The sequence below is a fragment of the Leptonychotes weddellii genome, chromosome 10 (assembly GCF_054177405.1).
Source record: "Leptonychotes weddellii isolate Sample4059 chromosome 10, ASM5417740v2, whole genome shotgun sequence".
Lineage (NCBI taxonomy): Eukaryota > Metazoa > Chordata > Mammalia > Carnivora > Phocidae > Leptonychotes > Leptonychotes weddellii.
Window position 1 is genome coordinate 22255131 of NC_138378.1, and position 16505 is coordinate 22271635.

General features: G+C 44.9%; 2 protein-coding genes and 1 long non-coding RNA gene across 3 annotated transcripts in view; all 3 read right to left on the reverse strand.

Moving 5' to 3' along the window:
- The window catches only part of CHMP4B (charged multivesicular body protein 4B), a 52553-nt gene extending 41544 nt beyond the window's left edge, over window positions 1-11009 (reverse strand). The window contains exon 1 of the mRNA XM_081832998.1: window positions 10703-11009. Coding sequence (XP_081689124.1) covers window positions 10703-10892 — 190 coding nt within the window. The 5' untranslated portion in view covers window positions 10893-11009. The remainder of the gene's footprint in view (window positions 1-10702) is intronic.
- Window positions 1218-10696, reverse strand: LOC145723811 (uncharacterized). Its single transcript, XR_014149118.1, has 2 exons — window positions 8403-10696; window positions 1218-8187 (listed from the first exon to the last, which is right to left on the reverse strand). It is a non-coding gene; the product is annotated as an uncharacterized LOC145723811 (long non-coding RNA).
- Window positions 11010-11071: 62 nt separating the features above from the next.
- ZNF341 (zinc finger protein 341) overlaps window positions 11072-16505 on the reverse strand; it is a 56514-nt gene continuing 51080 nt past the window's right edge. The window contains exon 16 of the mRNA XM_081832979.1: window positions 11072-11263. Coding sequence (XP_081689105.1) covers window positions 11214-11263 — 50 coding nt within the window. The 3' untranslated portion in view covers window positions 11072-11213. The remainder of the gene's footprint in view (window positions 11264-16505) is intronic.

Here is a 16505-nt window from a genome sequence, read left to right on the forward strand (position 1 = left end):
TCAGCCCAGGTCATGATCCTGGAGTCCCGGGATCGAGTCCCGCATCGGGCTCCCTGCTCAGCAAGGAGTCTGCTTCTCCCTCTGACCCTCCCCCCTCTCATGCTCTATCTCATTCTCTCTCTTAAATAAATAAAATCTTTAAAAAAAAAAAATAATAATAAATTAAGTAAGAAAAAATGGACCATCTGAAGTGAAATGCCAATGTCTACCTATGCAGCACTATGACAAAAAAGATTTGGGATTTCAACATCAAGGTCCCTAAACAGTACAAAATATCCGAATCCATTTCAAAAGCCTTAGTTTCCTTTTCGCAAATATACTACTCTATACTCAACACAGCTAGATGGAACAGAGGTTCTTCTGCAGTTTCCAGACTTGTAACTCTAGACCTGAGGTGGTGTCATATACCAAACAGGAGTATCTACGTTCAACCCCCACCCCACTCTACCCACCCCACTCCACCCTCTAGCTGCCTACTCCTTTAAGGACTAACACAAAAGGGGGCGCCTGGGTGGCTCAGTCATTAAGCGTCTGCATACGGCTCAGGTCATGATCCCAGGGTCCTGGGATCGAGCCCCACATCGGGCTCCCTGCTCAGCGGGAAGCCTGCTTCTCCCTCTCCCGCTCCCCCTGCTTGTGTTCCCTCTCTCACTGCGTCTCTGTCAAATAAATAAATAAAATCTTGGGGCACCTGGGTGGCTCAGTTGGTTGGGTGACTGCCTTCAGCTAGGTCATGATCCTGGAGTCCCTGGATCGAGTCCCGCATCGGGCTCCCTGCTCGGCAGGGAGCCTGCTTCTCCCTCTGACCCTCCCCCCTCTCATGAGCTCTCTCTCTCTCTCATTCTGTCTCAAATAAATAAATAAAATCTTTAAAATAAATAAATAAATAAAATCTTTAAAAAAAAAAAGGACTAACACAAAAGATCACATTGTCATCTCTCTGTTGAGAACCCTAAACTGGAGAACTGCTCCCTTCTTCAAATCTCCATTTAGGGTGCTCCTGTGGGTGGCACTTACAGCCAATTTTGCACTGTAATTATCCCTGTCCTAAGTTTATCCCCCCCCCCAAGAGTATGGGCCTTCTGAGAGCAGGATCATTTGACAAGCCCCATACTTGAGCAGGAAACACTAGGTGAATGTCTCAACTTTTACTTTGGGACTTGTAGTCTCCAGCTCTGAGCAAACTCAACTGTCCCGATTGTTCAATGGGAGGAAACTTTCCTCAGCAGGTTGTGCCAAGTCCCAGACCTACCACCCCGAGAAGTGTGGTGCTTGATTCACTATCACCCCAAATCCAGAAAAATGTCATTTTATAGAATCAAACAGGGCAAGTTGATGATGGAATTCCCTGCACTGATCCTCTGCCATCATCTATACTTCATCATCCCATATAACTCCCTTTCTCCTGGCTGAGAAGCTCCTTGAACTTTCTACTTTATCCATAAGTTTTACTTTATCCGTAAGTTCCTGAAAGGAACACTTCGGATGGTAGTAAGACTCCAATGAAAAAAAATGTATGGGCTATGTAGCTGTGATAACTTTTTCTCTGAAAGAGCCTCAGATCTGTTAAACTGTAGGATCCATTGGGCCAGGCTGTGTCTTTTTCACTGCCTGGAAATCCACATGGCATCTCAGATTGCTCCTAACACACCAAGCTCTCAGAGAACATCTGTCCCTCCTGATGCAGAAAACTGGTGGATTAGAACACTACCAATGCCATATAAACAGAACAGGAAACAGCCACAAAGCCACTGAACCAAGAAATCAGAACTCACTGAAAAATCATTTAAGGTAAAAAAAAAAAAAGTAAGACTTCAAAAAATTCATTTTCTAGCCACCCTCCAGCCCCCAGGTGGAGTTAATCCCTCTTTGGGGTTCTTACGGCACTCTACACAAGCCTCACTGGGTAGAAATGCTTTCTTTACCAACTGGTCCCCCAACTAGGCAGCAGTGCTTACTAAGGATGGGAACTGCCCCTAACTTATCACCAGGGTTGCCGGTGGGTCCTTGTGACCGACAGCTTGACTGAATACGTGTCAATTACCCAGATGATGGACGTCTTTCATGGAGAAGGCCATTACCCCATCAGCAGAACAAGTGCTTCAAGTTTTTCAAACGGAGGGGAGGCAGATTCTACTGAACCATCACACTCTGTGACCTCACCGGCTTTAGAGGTAGCTGAAGGTATGTGAAAAAAGATTGAGCTGGATAAGAGTTCAATCTCTGAGCAGCCAAAGAAGTGAGCAAACTGACCAAGGAGACAGCATCCCTGAGTGTCTCCTTGTGAGGAATGAATATTGACTGGCATGGGCACATGAAAATGCCCACTATTCTCATTTAATCTCCACAATAACTACAGAGAGATGTCGCTCAAACTTTAATGTGCATACAAACTACCTAAGGATCTCATAAATATGGAGGTTCTGCTTCTGTAGGGCTGGTAGGGCCTGATAATCTGTATTTCTAACACTTTCCCAAATGTTTCCATAGACTGCACGCTGAGTAGCAAAGTTATAAAGTAAATACTATGTACTGTTTTTGCAGCTGAAGAAGCTGATGCTCAGAGATATAAGGAGATTTGCTGCAGATCACAAAGCTAGCAAGCAGCAGAGGTGGAATATGAGTGCAGGTCTTCTGATCCTAAGCCCATCACCTTTTCCAATATACCATACAATTAACCTTTTGAGCCATGACCACAAAGATGTATAGTTTTCCTGCATTCCTCAAATAACCCTCCAGCCAGTTTTGGCCTGTATGGAAGAGGGAGGAGGTAGAACTAGAAATATCAGCTAAGGGAGAATCAAGCCAGCTTTTATTAAGAACTTAAATCATTCAATCCTTCAGCTAAGGCTCCTTAAAGGCCAAACTTTCACTAGTTACTAGATGCTCATTCCTACTAGATGCTCATTCCTTTATTAATGAAAGGGCACTGGAAAGCAAAATCTGCTTAAAAAACAAAACAAAACAAAACACCAAGTCTCAGTGATACGGGAATTATCAAGGCCATTCAGTACATAGAACCAAATTAATTCCTAGACAAATGGCTAGCCCTGTATACTCCGGGTTATGTTGCTCAGACCTTGGCTGGAATATTCAGAGATTCAGCTTTGCCCACTCCACAACTTAAAAGCAACACTGATAAAAAGGAGCACATTCGGGGCGCCTGGGTGGCTCAGTCGTTAAGCGTCTGCCTTCGGCTCAGGTCATGATCCCAGGGTCCTGGGATCGAGCCCCGCATCTGGCTCCCTGCTCAGCAGGAAGCCTACTTCTCCCCTTCCCACTCCCCCTGCTTGTGTTCCCTCTCTCGCTGTGTCTCTCTCTGTCAAATAAATAAATAAAATCTTTAAAAAAAAAAAAGGAGCACATTCAGAGGAGGGTAACAAGGAAAGAAGAGAAATGCCTGGCAACAAACAGTCAATGGAACAGAGATCTGTCCCAGAGAAGTGCAGGCTTGAAACATTAAGTACCATCTTCCCCAGTATGTCTTGTTGAAGGATTAGACCTGTTCTCTTTGGCCCCCAAAAGACAGCATTAGCAGTTAGCTTTCCTGATAGAAGAAACACTGTTCACAATCCTCTACTGTCAGAGCGAGGATCTGCCCCAAGCCTTCTAACTCCAGATCCCACATTCTTTCCACTAGCCCAAACTGTTTCCCTACAGAGCTACCACCTCAACCTGTTAGAAGTAGGCACTACAGGAAGAAAGATCATTCCAAAGAAAAAAAGTGGTTTTATAGTCAGAGCTATCCAAAGACAGACGATGCTGTAGTATGGGAGGATAGAACAGCTAATACAAATCCTGTCAGCAAAGAGGTTCAATCAAAGGTTAATCGCTTGGCAGGAATACTGCAAAGGGAATTTGGGCATTGGATGGGTGGCTGGGTGAAATGAACCTGCCAACCCTCAGAGATGAATTAATCTATTCCTGCTGTATTTTCCTCTAATACTTCATTTGTACATTTACCATGATTTGCCTTTTATCAGTTACTTGTACCTGTATGAGTCTTCCTCACTGAATTGTGAGCCTTTGTAGGAAGAAAGCAATGTCTCATCCATCTTTATATCCCTTATTGTGCCCAACGCTCAGAGATGAATTAATCTATTCCAGCTGTATTTTCCTCTAATACTTCATTTGTACATTTACCATGGTTTGCCTTTTATCAGTTACTTGTAACTGTATGAGTCTTCTTCACTGAACTGTGAGCTCCTGTAGGAAGAAAGTAATGTCTCATCCATCTTTATATCCCTATTGTGCCTAAAACTATACCTGGGAAACCAAGGGCACATTTACATCTCTTCTATGTTCAGGCACTCTGCTAGGCACTTTACATATATCAACTTATTCCAGATCCTCCCAAGAACCCTAAGTATTATTTTTCCCTTTTTACAGATGGGGACATTGAGACTCAGAGAGGATAAGTAACTGCCAAGGTACTGCTGGTGAGTGGTGAAGTCAGCATTCAAACTGAGAAATCTTTTGCCTAAACCATCACGCCGCTTTCCTCCTAGAATGAACTCAAAAAACATCTGCTGGTTTGAGCCAAACACCTTAAAACCAGGCCAGATTATATCCAACTAGGTCTGTTCTTATTTCCTGTTGCTAAGTTCATATTTTCCTTCTAAATATACCATCTATCCTCAAAATGACCAATCTAAAGTTGTTTTTGAATATCCTCTCTCTCACTCTTTTAAAGACAACAGCACAGCACAAAACAATTCTGGGCAAGAGAACCAAGTTTTCATAAACCTTTCCTACCCAAAGGAATTCCTCAAGACCCCGAGAGCTTCCCTTCTCCCAGCAGGCCCTGGCTCCACCTCAGGGCTCTGGACCACTGAAAACAAATCAGGTCCTGGCTTTCTGCCTCAGGGATGTAGGGCTCGCACACATCTTCACAGGCTGTTTTCCAAGACCTTGCTCTTTGCACACAAACCCAACCAGGGACAACACTAAATTTCCCTGAGCAAAACAGTCCAGGCTCAAAGGTCCTCACATTTAGCTCAACTTCCAAACAAAATCTATCTTGAATTTCAAACCATATTATAAACCTACTGGCAGACACTTAAAAATATTTAATCTCCCTGCCAAATGGGGCAAAAAAGATTTTGTCGTTTGAATCAAAGGCACCAGCATGTTTGGAGAGCCAACACATGAGGCCTCTCTGACACTCCATCTGTCTTAAAAAGTAAACCAAACCCAATCTGGCCAACGGTTTCTTCAAACAAGAAACTTAAGCATCACTAAGGGAAATTCCCACTGCTTAGTTCCCTGGGTAGGTTTTGGGTTTTCCATCCCAGGGCCTCTGGAAGAGGAGATCCTGCTGACACATGCACCACTACGATACTGTAACTCTTCTTTTTTCTTTTCTTTTAAGATTTTATTTATTTATTTGAGGGAGAGAGAGAGCAGGGGGAGGGGCAGACTCCCTGCTGAGCAGGGTTCGCAGAATCATGACCTGAGCCCAAGGCAAACGCTTAACCAACTGAGCCACCCAGGTGCCCCAAGATGCTGTACTTTTCAACCTGATACCTTGAGTCTAGAGAACCAAAAGACCACACTGATTATAAATATAACTTATTAAGATGTCTTCCCACATGCTAACATTTCAAAGCAATTTTATTAAACATGAGAGAGCCACCCTGGCTCCAGCAATGAACAGGACTTAACGAAGATGTATTTCCTGTGAGCACATAGCCTCTCTGCATCCATCAGACATTTTCCGCTGAACCTAAATTAAACTGTAAATGAACTGATTTGCGTCCATAAATCCAACAGAAATGTATTGGTATAGGGTGTTTGAGATAACCAGTCTCATACCCATTTCCCAATCTCATACAGTTCTCTTGTTAAACTAAAATATGACCCTTTCTACAAACTGTTTTCATCTTTATTAAACAGGAAAAAAAGGAAATCTGAATCACTTAGGTAGATATTTCATAACTCGTTACAACACCTGAAGAAGAAAAAAATCTTTGATATTTGACCATCTGTCTTAGAGAAAACTAACAGGGCACTGTAGAAAGGTACCAAAAAAGACCTAAGTTTGAGTGATTTTTGTCAATTCACCTAGACTGGTTTCCATCCAGTTCTCAGTGAAAGAACTTTTCCATTTTGACAATCAAACCAAAGAAATTTGAGCAGCAATAACTTTATCAGAAAAGGAAAGAAAAGTATACTTTCATATCCACAATGTGTCACACTTTCATATATTCTCTTAGCTAATCCTCACCATAGTAATGTGAGATAAATATTATTTCTACTTTATAGAAAAGGAAAGTGACAATATTTAAGTCCCTTGAATGGCAGGGACCATGTTTCTTTTCTCTATATTTCCAGCACTGAGCATGGGGCCTGGGACACAGTTCAAGAGCATGCTATATGCTTAAGAATGAATACATGACTAAAGAAAAGGAAAAGGAATTCGGAAAAAATACCCAATCCAAATTTTGCTCCAGGACCCTAACTAAAACGCGCTTGCACCCTGCAATAATCTACTTGAGCTTCAGAGGTTTGTTTTAAAGGACAATTTATCATCTTTCCAATGTATACACCACAAGGGCATGGCGTGGCAGGGCAAGAGGGCAGGGCGTGGTCCTATCTCACTTCTTTCCCCCCAACTCAGCACCACACCTTGCACAAGTGAGTGTTTAATGAGATGGGTGATGACAAAGGTAATGATGACGCCTTCAGCCATCATGGGAGTACATAGAACACAAGATGCCCATAGCCACCAGAAGAACTGGTCTCTGAGTCAAGTTACATCCTCTCTTGAGCCTCATTTTTTCTCTGTACAATGGGAATAACAAAATATACTCAAAAGATGGTTTCCTTTCATTTAATAAATATTTACTGAACCATAACCGTATGTCAGGCACTATGCTAGGGGACACAGTGATGAACATAACCATCACATCCTGCCTGAAGGAGCTCACAGTTTCAGTGGATGCTCTGAGACTCATGAAAAAAGTTTTACAAACCTCAAAGGACAACACAGTTATGAGGTACTGTTCCTCCTCTGGGTTTCTTAACTTGGTTAATGACATCATCATCCACCCAGTTGTCCAACTTGGGAATTGTCCTCAACTCCTCCCTCCTTCATCCTACCTACAAGTCCCATAAATCACCAAGCTTCTTTTGATTCTCCTCCAGAAAAGTCTGACTGTATTACTTCTCATCTAGTTTTCCATGATTCTATTCTAGGCCCTTTGTTCCACCTGAATAATTACAAGTCTCCTTATAATAATGATAATGGCAAGCATTTATTGATTGCTTACCATATGGCAGGCACTGTGCTAAGAGCTTTGCATACATAACACAATTTAACCCAATAAGAGATACTAGTACCCCTATTCACGGAGGAGGAATATGAGGTGCAGTAACCAGCCCCAAGGCACCAGCTAGTAAGTGATAAATATATGGCTCAAATCATGTCTATGAGAGTCTATCCTTATGTCTTAATGGATTCCTGCCTCCAGCCCCTTCCTGATTGGTCTATACTCCTTACTTTTATTCTGTTGCTGGTGTGCTCTTTGGAAATCCAAGCTGATCCGTTTCTTCTGCTTTAAGACAGCCAGTGGTTCCTCAGCATCTCCAGGTTGAGGCCTGAGGCTACAGAACACTCTGCAATATTATTTCTCTGCTGTCTCACCCCACGAACACCCTCACTGCTCCCCAAACTCTTTGCTGACCCTCCCTCCTCTGTAAAGCATCCCTTGCCCTTTCCCTTCCAGACAGGAACCTCCTCCTATGCAGCCTCAGACCCATGTACATACATTTCAGCACTGACTGGTATGTTCCCCTCCCCCCCTTCCTCCTCCTACTCCTTTTCCTCCTTCTCTCTCTCACTCTCTCTTTCACACACATACACACAAAAACTACAACAAAAACACACCCACTACCAATCCTGAGTTCCTGGAAGGCAAGCACAGTGTATTTTCATCTGATTCTCCAGTTCCTGCCTCAGTAGCAAGTTAGTAAGTGACTAAATGAATGGCATGTGGTGGTGTTAATACCTCACAGCTCTATCCCAATAAGCAGGTAAGACCTTTCCCCCAGAACATGCTAAAAAGAAGGGCAAGCTTATAGTAGCTCCTGTCCTCTCAGGCAAACTCAAGAAGATGCGCTGCTTTCAGCAAAATTATTACAACTAAGATTGGTCCTCCACTGTCTGCTGGTACCCTCTCTCCAAGCCTCTATTTTTTTTTTTTTAAAGATTTTATTTATTTATTTGAGAGAGAGAGAATGAGAGAGAGCACATGAGAGGGGGAGGGTCAGAGGGAGAAGCAGACTCCCTGCTTAGCAGGGAGCCCGATGCGGGACTCGATCCCAGGACTCCAGGATCAATCATGACCTGAGCCGAAGGCAGTCGCTCAACCAACTGAGCCACCCAGGCGCCCTCTCCAAGCCTCTTGAAAGCAAATCCAATCACCTCTAAAACTGCAAAAACTAAACCAGCTCCAGACCAAAAGACCTCAGAAGAACTGCCCTCTCAGATGAGAGATGTGGTAAAGTGATACCTTCTTCCCCCACCACCCTGCAATGGGCAAAGCATTCCAAAATGCAGACTGGTAAAAACAATGACTCTAATGAACAATAGAGGATCCTGACCCAGGGAGAGTCATCAAAGAAAAAAAGCTAGAGGCAGCAAAATCTAACCCTACTCTCTACCTCCAGGGCTATCTATAACTGGAGTCCAGGCCACAAATGGATGACAGCAACTACCTCATGTCTCCTTGCTCCCACTCTCATCCCACACCTGTCTACTTTCCAAAGAGCAGCCAGATGGTGTTTTTAAACTCTATCAATGATAAGGACACACTCCTGGATAACACCCTCCAACATCTTTCTACCCACTTGAAATAAAATCCAAACTCTACCAGGAAGTCCAAGGTCCACTCCTCACCCTATTTCTTTTTTTTTTTTTTTTAAGATTTTACTTATTTATTTGACAGAAAGACACAGCGAGAGAGGGAACACAAGCAGGGGGAGTGGGAGGGGGGAAGCAGGCTTCCCGCCGAGCAGGGAGCCCGACGTGTGGCTTGATCCCAGGACCCTGGGACCATGACCTGAGCCGAAGGCAGACGCTTAACGACTGAGCCACCCAGGTGCCCCTCCTCACCCTATTTCATACCATTTTCCCTTTCGATTGCTACATTCCAGATACAGAGGTCTGTTTCTTAGAACAGGCCAACCTCCGGGCCTTTTCCTATGCTGTCTTCCCTTGCGTGGAAGGCTCCTCCTCTAGCTTTTTACAGAGCTGGTTCCTTCTCAAGGCTCAGTTCAAACTTGACTTTTTAAAAGAGGCCTTTCCTGACCACTCTATCTAAAGTGTCACCCCTTTACCCACTCCATCACTCCCCATCAGGTCTTCTTCTTTTTTTAAGCACCCACCACCACTAGACAATATTATCTTCATTTATTTTCCTGTTTCTATCTTCTCTTGCATAAGGGTGGAAGCTCTCAAAAAAATTTTCCAGAGTATTTGTTGACTATCAGCAAAGGAGCATCCTCAGGATGGACTATTTTGTTCTTCTGTTAGAACGAAAAAAACATCTACTTAGCCTCTACTAGGTGCTGGGCACTGTAAATGCATGACCTTCCTTTTAAAGAGGTAAAATAACCAGCTCAAGGTCACGTGGCTAATGACTAGCAGACTTCTAAATTAAATACTTGTTTGTGCAGCTCCTCAACTCCTCTCACCTTTGCCTCCCTCTCTGGGGGGAGGCACTGTCACTCTATGGTTCACTCTCATACTGTCATAACACCAAAAGGATCAAATACTTCTAAACTGCTTTACAGTTATTAAAGCATTGTCACATTCACCCTAAGAATACAAAGCACTTGCCCAGAAAGCCATACAGCAACAGGAAGTATATTAAGCATGCCTCAAGGTTCACTATCCCCACCCTGACCCCCAGGAGTGGGGACTGGGAAGGAGTCACTGCCAATGGAGGAATGGAGTCCCTATTTCTGGTTCAGAGGGATGGGGAAGCCGTGAGTCACCCGTGAAGGCTTATGCTACCAGAAACTCTGATAAGACCTGGCTATGAGGCAACAAGCCGTGAATCACGAATCTGGAAGGCACTCGCTGATGGACGTGGAAAAGGAGGCCTCAAAGGGAAAGCAACTTGTTAAGTTCGCTCAGCAAGTAAACAGAGACGGAACCAGGGGTCTCCTCTCCCCCAGGCCCCTTTCCTCTCCACCAAGAAGGCTTCTCAAGGAGAATTCTGAGTCAGGGGAATGGGGAGAGGGCAGGGGCAGCTCATGGACTCCACAGAGGGGTCAGGGGAAGGCAGGGGTAGGACAAGGAAGGACACAAGAGTTAGGATGGGGGGCAGAAACGAGCCAATAAGAAAAAGACGGCAGTTTCACGAAGGTGGGTGAGGGCAGGCCTGAGAGAGAAGGCGGAAGAGAACGGACTCCCAGGGAGGGCCGAGGGCAGTGCAGTGAAACCAGGGTCTGAAAGGGCCTGGCAGAGAGGGGAGAGCCTGAGGGGAAAAGGCAGGAATGCGAGACTGATGGTGGAGGAGTCCAAGGCCCCAAGAGACACTCAAGGGAGCCAGACGGGGAGGTGTCCGGAAAGGCCTGAGGGGAGTCTGACCGGGGAGAGTTCTAGGGTCGGGGCAGACCCTGGGGCGTGTCTGATGAAGGTGGAGTCCGGGCCCGGGGAGCCTAAGGAGAGTCTGAGGGGACCGGGCCGACTCACCGCGCTTGTTTTTGGTGCCGTGCTTCTTGGCGGCGGTCAGCTCCTGCTCGATCTTAGTCTCCAGGAATTCCTGCTTCTTACTTAGCATCTCCTCCGTGTCCCGCAGCCGCTGGATGGCATCCTGAGGGGTCGGGCCGCCCTTGCCGGCCTTGCCCCCTCCTGCCCCGAACAGTTTCCCGAACACCGACATGGTGGCTGCTCGCCACGCCGGCCTCCGCCGCCCACTTCGGCTCGGCTCGGCTCCAGCGCCCGCTCCCGGCCCCGCCGCTCCCTGCCTCCGCAGGCCTCTCCGCCGCCTCCGCCCCGCAGCTGGGCCCCGCCGCGCCACCTCCCACAGGCCCCCACGCCCGGCCCGGCCGGCGTCAGAGCAATACGTCGCTGACTACAACTCCCGGTGAGCAACGCGCCGGCCGTGCCTCAAATCTAATTGAAGGAGGCGCACTGCACGCCGGGAGACTATAGTCTTCCGGCTTGAGGCTCTCGTCGGCGCGTCTTTTTGGTCTAGCTAGAGTCAAAGGGCGAGGTGGCATGCTGGGAAATGTAGTCTCCTTGGAACCCGTCCTGTAGGGGTAGAAGGACAGGCAGAGAAGTAACAGTATTTTTTAAAACATTAATTAGCGTTATGCACATTCTATGATACAGGTACTGTACAAAGTGCTTTACACGCATTATCCCATTTAATTCTCACAAGACTATGAACCTATAAACCTATGATACTGTTCCTATTTTGTAGGTGAGTAACCAAGTCTCGGAGAAACTGAGTGACTGACTAGCTTGACTAGCCCTGGCTTTCCATATTTTGTACCCTCTACCTAGAATGCCTTTCTACTCTTTATTCGCCTAACAGGTTCTTCGAAACCTAGTAGAAGCTAACAGCCTTGGCACTGGAGTGCAAGGGCTCAAAATGCATCTTTATGACTTACTTGGCCAAGTTACTTCCCCTACTCTGTGTGCCTCCCTGGAGATGATAACAACAAGACCACCTCCAAGTTTAGGTGAGACAGGTAATGTAAAATGCTTACTGAGCATGGCCTAGCACTATAGGTGCTCAAAAATTTATTCCTTATCTTGGTCCTCGTTATACACAATAATAATTAAACTAGGAGGAGACCCAAAACTTCCAAAGTAGTAGAAGCATTGAAGAGTTTTTTGCCCCTGCATTTTACAGACTGCTGTAGTTGTGGGGCCACATTTTATTGTTTTCCCTTGTCCTTTGCTGTCAAGAATCACTTCTCCATCCATTAACAGTAAGGCAGTGTCTAGTAGCCAATACTTGGCCCAAGCCACCATTCTAATTTGCTGCTTCCAATCTTTTATTTGGAAGCCTTGTTACTTGTCACTTAGACTTGTATGAAAGCAAAGAGTAAACCAGTTCTGAGTGAGGGTCTGATGTGCTCTCCAATGCAGAAAAACATAGCTTCTCAAAGTCCTTTTTTATTCCTTCCTGGACCTTCCAAATATGTGAAGTTGCTTGGGAACAGTTTCAAATAAATGAGAGCTTGACTGAATTTTTTTTATTATATCACATACAAGTCTTGTCTCCTCAGACTATGATCTACATGTAGATAAAAACATGCCTCAGATGTTGTTGTTCTTATTGTAATCAATGACAATCCCAGCCTGCATATACAGGGAACAATTCCCAGAGGATGGGAGAGTTTATTTCACCCAACTTTCCAGGTTGGAAGACATTTTTCAAATGTGAGAGACATGCCAGAACTGTCAAGATTCACAGCAGCATAAATTGTGAAACATAAGTCACACTTGTGCTTGTTTTGTAATTGAGGTATTGCAATGTTTTTATCAAAATAAAAAATATAAATAAGGAGACTTCAATCAAGCCACCTCACGGGTACAGCAATTCCTCCACATCTAAGCAATCCACCTCCTCCCCTCTTTTTTTTTTTTTTAAAGATTTTATTTATTTTTATTGGAGAGAGAATGAGAGAGAGGGAGTACATGAGAGGGGGGAGGGTCAGAGGGAGAAGCAGGCTCCTCACTGAGCAGGGGGCCCGATGCGGGACTCGATCCAGGGACTCCAGGATCATGACCTGAGCCGAAGGCAGTCGCTTAACCGACTGAGCCACCCAGGTGCCCCACACCTCCTCCCCTCTTATTTAAGTCATGCTGTAATCAGACATACAGGTAGCAAAAGATTTGCTGGGTTTGAGCCATGACCCAAAGAATATATGAACAGGAGACACTAGAGGCCTTACCACCACCAGTCTTATACTGCTGTGGGATAAACTGAGGATGATAGCAGAATCCCTCATGTCATAACGTTGAGAGCCCAGAAAAACATCTTAGGGATATGATAACAGAACATTTAGATTTAATCTTGAGTATCAACCCCAATTAGTTGGTGTAGGCTACTCAGATTACTGGATTGAGAAGAATTTTGAGGCTGCATCAGGACTCCCTGAAAAATGTGCTGAGATCTATTTGTGATGTCTGTCTGGAGTGTGGGATAGGAAGTGCTGATATAAGGGCACGATAGCTGCGATCCTGGCTGAGAATCCAACTGCCTTGGTAGAAATTCATATGGTGGGCTGATTCAACACAGGAGAGCCCTGAATTTCCTTGGACTTCATTTTTCTGGTCTCTTGGGCAAATGCACAGCCTTTTCAAGCCATGACTGACTAGCATTAAAAATTATGTGAAAAGAATGACCAATCATTACATGCAACAACTTGGAAGATTTTTAGATATTCTGCTGAGTGAAAGAAATCAGACACAAGCCTATATAATTCCATTTATACAGAGTTCGAAAACAGGCAAAACGAATCTATGGTGATAGGTGTTAGAATAGTGGTTACCAGGGCACCTGGCTGGCTCAGTCGGAAGAACATGTAACTCTTGATCTCTGGGTTGTGAGTTCAAGCTCCACGCTGGGTGTAGAGATTACTTAAATAAATAAATATTAAAAAAAGAATAGTGGTTATCTTCAGGGGCGGTATAGACCAAGCAGAATGATCTTTATGGGGTGCTGGACAGGTTCTATATCAAGATCTAGTGGTATTTATGTGGGTGTATACAAATTTACCTGTCTTCATAATTAAGACCACTGCCCTTTACATACTTTATATACTTTACTAAATAAATGTTATATTGCAATTTTTAAAACTTCTCTAGTAAAAACAGCAACAGAAGCATACAGTTTTTGTTTGCAAAATACTTTCACAAACAAAATCTCATCTTATCTCCAATCACCAAAGCCCTAAGAAATAAGCATTACTATACAATCTTCATCTTACCGTTGAAGAAATTGAGGTCCAGAGAATAGAAATTGCCCAAGGTCACATGGTTAAAGACTCTTAAACATATATTTATTTGTAACCTTCCTTAAAAATGTCATCAAGAGGGGCGCCTGGGTGGCTCAGTCGTTAAGCGTCTGCCTTCGGCTCAGGTCATGGTCCCAGGGTCCTGGGATCAAGCCCCGCATCGGGCTCCTCACTCTGAGGGAAGCCTGCTTCTCCCTCTCCCTCTCCCCCTGCTTGTGTTCCTGCTCTCGCTGTGTCTCTCTCTGTCAAATGAATAAATAAAATCTTAATAAATAAATAAATAAATAAATAAATAAATAAATAAATAAAATGTCATCAAGAAAAATTGAGTTAGGGGCGCCTAGGTGGCTCAGTCGTTAAGCGTCTGCCTTCGGCTCAGGTCGTGATCCCAGGACCCTGGGATCGAGCCCCACATTGGGCTCCCTGCTCCGCGGGGAAGCCTGCTTCTCCCTCTCCTACTCCCCCTGCTGTGTTCCCTCTCTCGCTGTGTCTCTCTCTGTCAAATAAATAAATAAAATTTTTAAAAAAAAGAAAGAAAAGATAAATTGAGTTAGTAAAACTTATAATAGGTTTCAAATTATGAATAAAAAAAATTCTTATGAAATTTGGTCTCATGTAATTATACCAAATCAAATAGAGGATTTGCTGATTTTTAACTGTAAAAAACAAGTACATTCGGGACGCCTGGGTGGCTCAGTCGGTTAGGCGTCTGCGTTCGGCTCAGGTCATGATCCCAGGGTCCTGGGATCGAGTCCCGCATCCGGCTCCCTGCTCCACGGGGAGCCTGCTTCTCCCTCTGCCTCTGTCTCTCATGAATAAATAAATAAAATCTTTAAAAAAAAAACAAAACAAGTACATCCAATACCCCCTTCCTAATAAAAACACTCAACAAACTAGGAATAGAAAAGAACTGCTCAATCTGATAAAGAACATCTATGAAAACACCCACAGCTGGGGCACCTGGGTGGCTCAGTCATTGAGCGTCTGCCTTCAGCTCAGGTCATGATCCCAGGGTCCTGGGATCGAGCCCCGTGTCGTGCTCTCTGCTCAGCGGAAAGCCTGCTTCTCTCTCTCCCACTCCCCCTGCTTGTGTTCCCTCTCTCGCTGTGTCTCTCTCTGTCAAATAAATAAATAAAATCTTAAAAAAAAAACAACCCACAGCTAACATCACACTTAATGGTGAAAGACTGAGCCTTGCCCCTAAAATCAGGAACAAGCAAGGATGGCTGCTCTCATCACTATTTGACATTGTACTGGAGATTCTAGCCAGGGCAATTAAGTGAAAAAAGAAATAAAAGGCATCCAGATCAAAAAAGAAGTAAAACTATTTCTGTTTGCAGATGACATGCTCTTCTATATAGAAAACCTAAAAGAGGGTGCCTGGGTGGCTCAGTTGGTTAAGTGTCTGCCTTCGGCTCAGGTCATGATCCCAGAGTCCTGGGATCGAGCCCCACGTCGGGCTCCCTGCTCATTGGAGAGCCTGCTTCTCCCTCTCCCCCTGCCCCTCCTGCTCGTTCTCTCTCTCTCTCTCAAAATAAATAAATAAAAATCTTAAAAAAGAAAACCTAAAAGAATCCACAAAAAACTCTTAGAGCTAAAAGCGAATTTGGCAAAGTTGTGGGATACAAGATCAACACACAAAAATCAGTTGTATATTTGGGGCACCAAATGCTCAGGTCATGATCTCAGGGTTGTGAGATCAAGTCCCACATCGGGCTCGGTCTTCTCGCGGGCTTAGGATTCTCTCTCTCTCTCTCCCTCTGCCCCCCCTCCCCCCACTTGCACGCTTTCTCTCTCTTTCTCAAAAAAAAAGGGGAGGGACCCCTGGGTGGTGCAGTCGGTTAAGCATAGGAGTCTTGTTTTTGGCTCAGGTGCTGATCTCAGGGTGCTGGGATTGAGCCCTGCATCGGCTCCAGAAGTCTGCAAGTTTCTTTCTCCCTCTCTCTCTGCCTCCCCCCATGCTCTCTCTCTCTCTCTCAAGTAAATAAATAAATCTTTTAAAAAATCTGTTGTAGGGGCACCTAGGTGGCTCAGATGGTAAGCGTCTGCCTTTGGCTCAGGTCATGATCCCAGGGTCCTGGGATCGAGCCCTGCATTGGGCTCCTGGCTCAGCAGGGAGCCTGCTTCTCCTTCTCCCTCTGCCTCTCTCCCTGCTCATGTTCTCTCTCTCTCTGTATCTGTGTCTCAAATGAATAAAAAAAAAAAATCTTAAAAAAAAAAAAATCCAGGCGCCTGGGTGGCTCAGTTGGTTAAGCGACTGCCTTCGGTTCAGGTCATGATTCTGGAGTCCTGGGATCGAGTCCCGCATCGGGCTCCCTGCTCAGCAGGGAGTCTGCTTCTCCCTCTGACCCTCCTCCCTCTCATGCTCTCTGTCTCTCATTCTCTCTCTCTCTCAAAAAAAAAAAAATTCGTTGTATTTCTATACATTAGCAGAGAATAATCTGAAAATGAGATTAAAAAAAAACATTCCGGGGCGCCTGGGTGGCTCAGTCGTTAAGCGTCTGCCTTCGGCTCAGGTCATG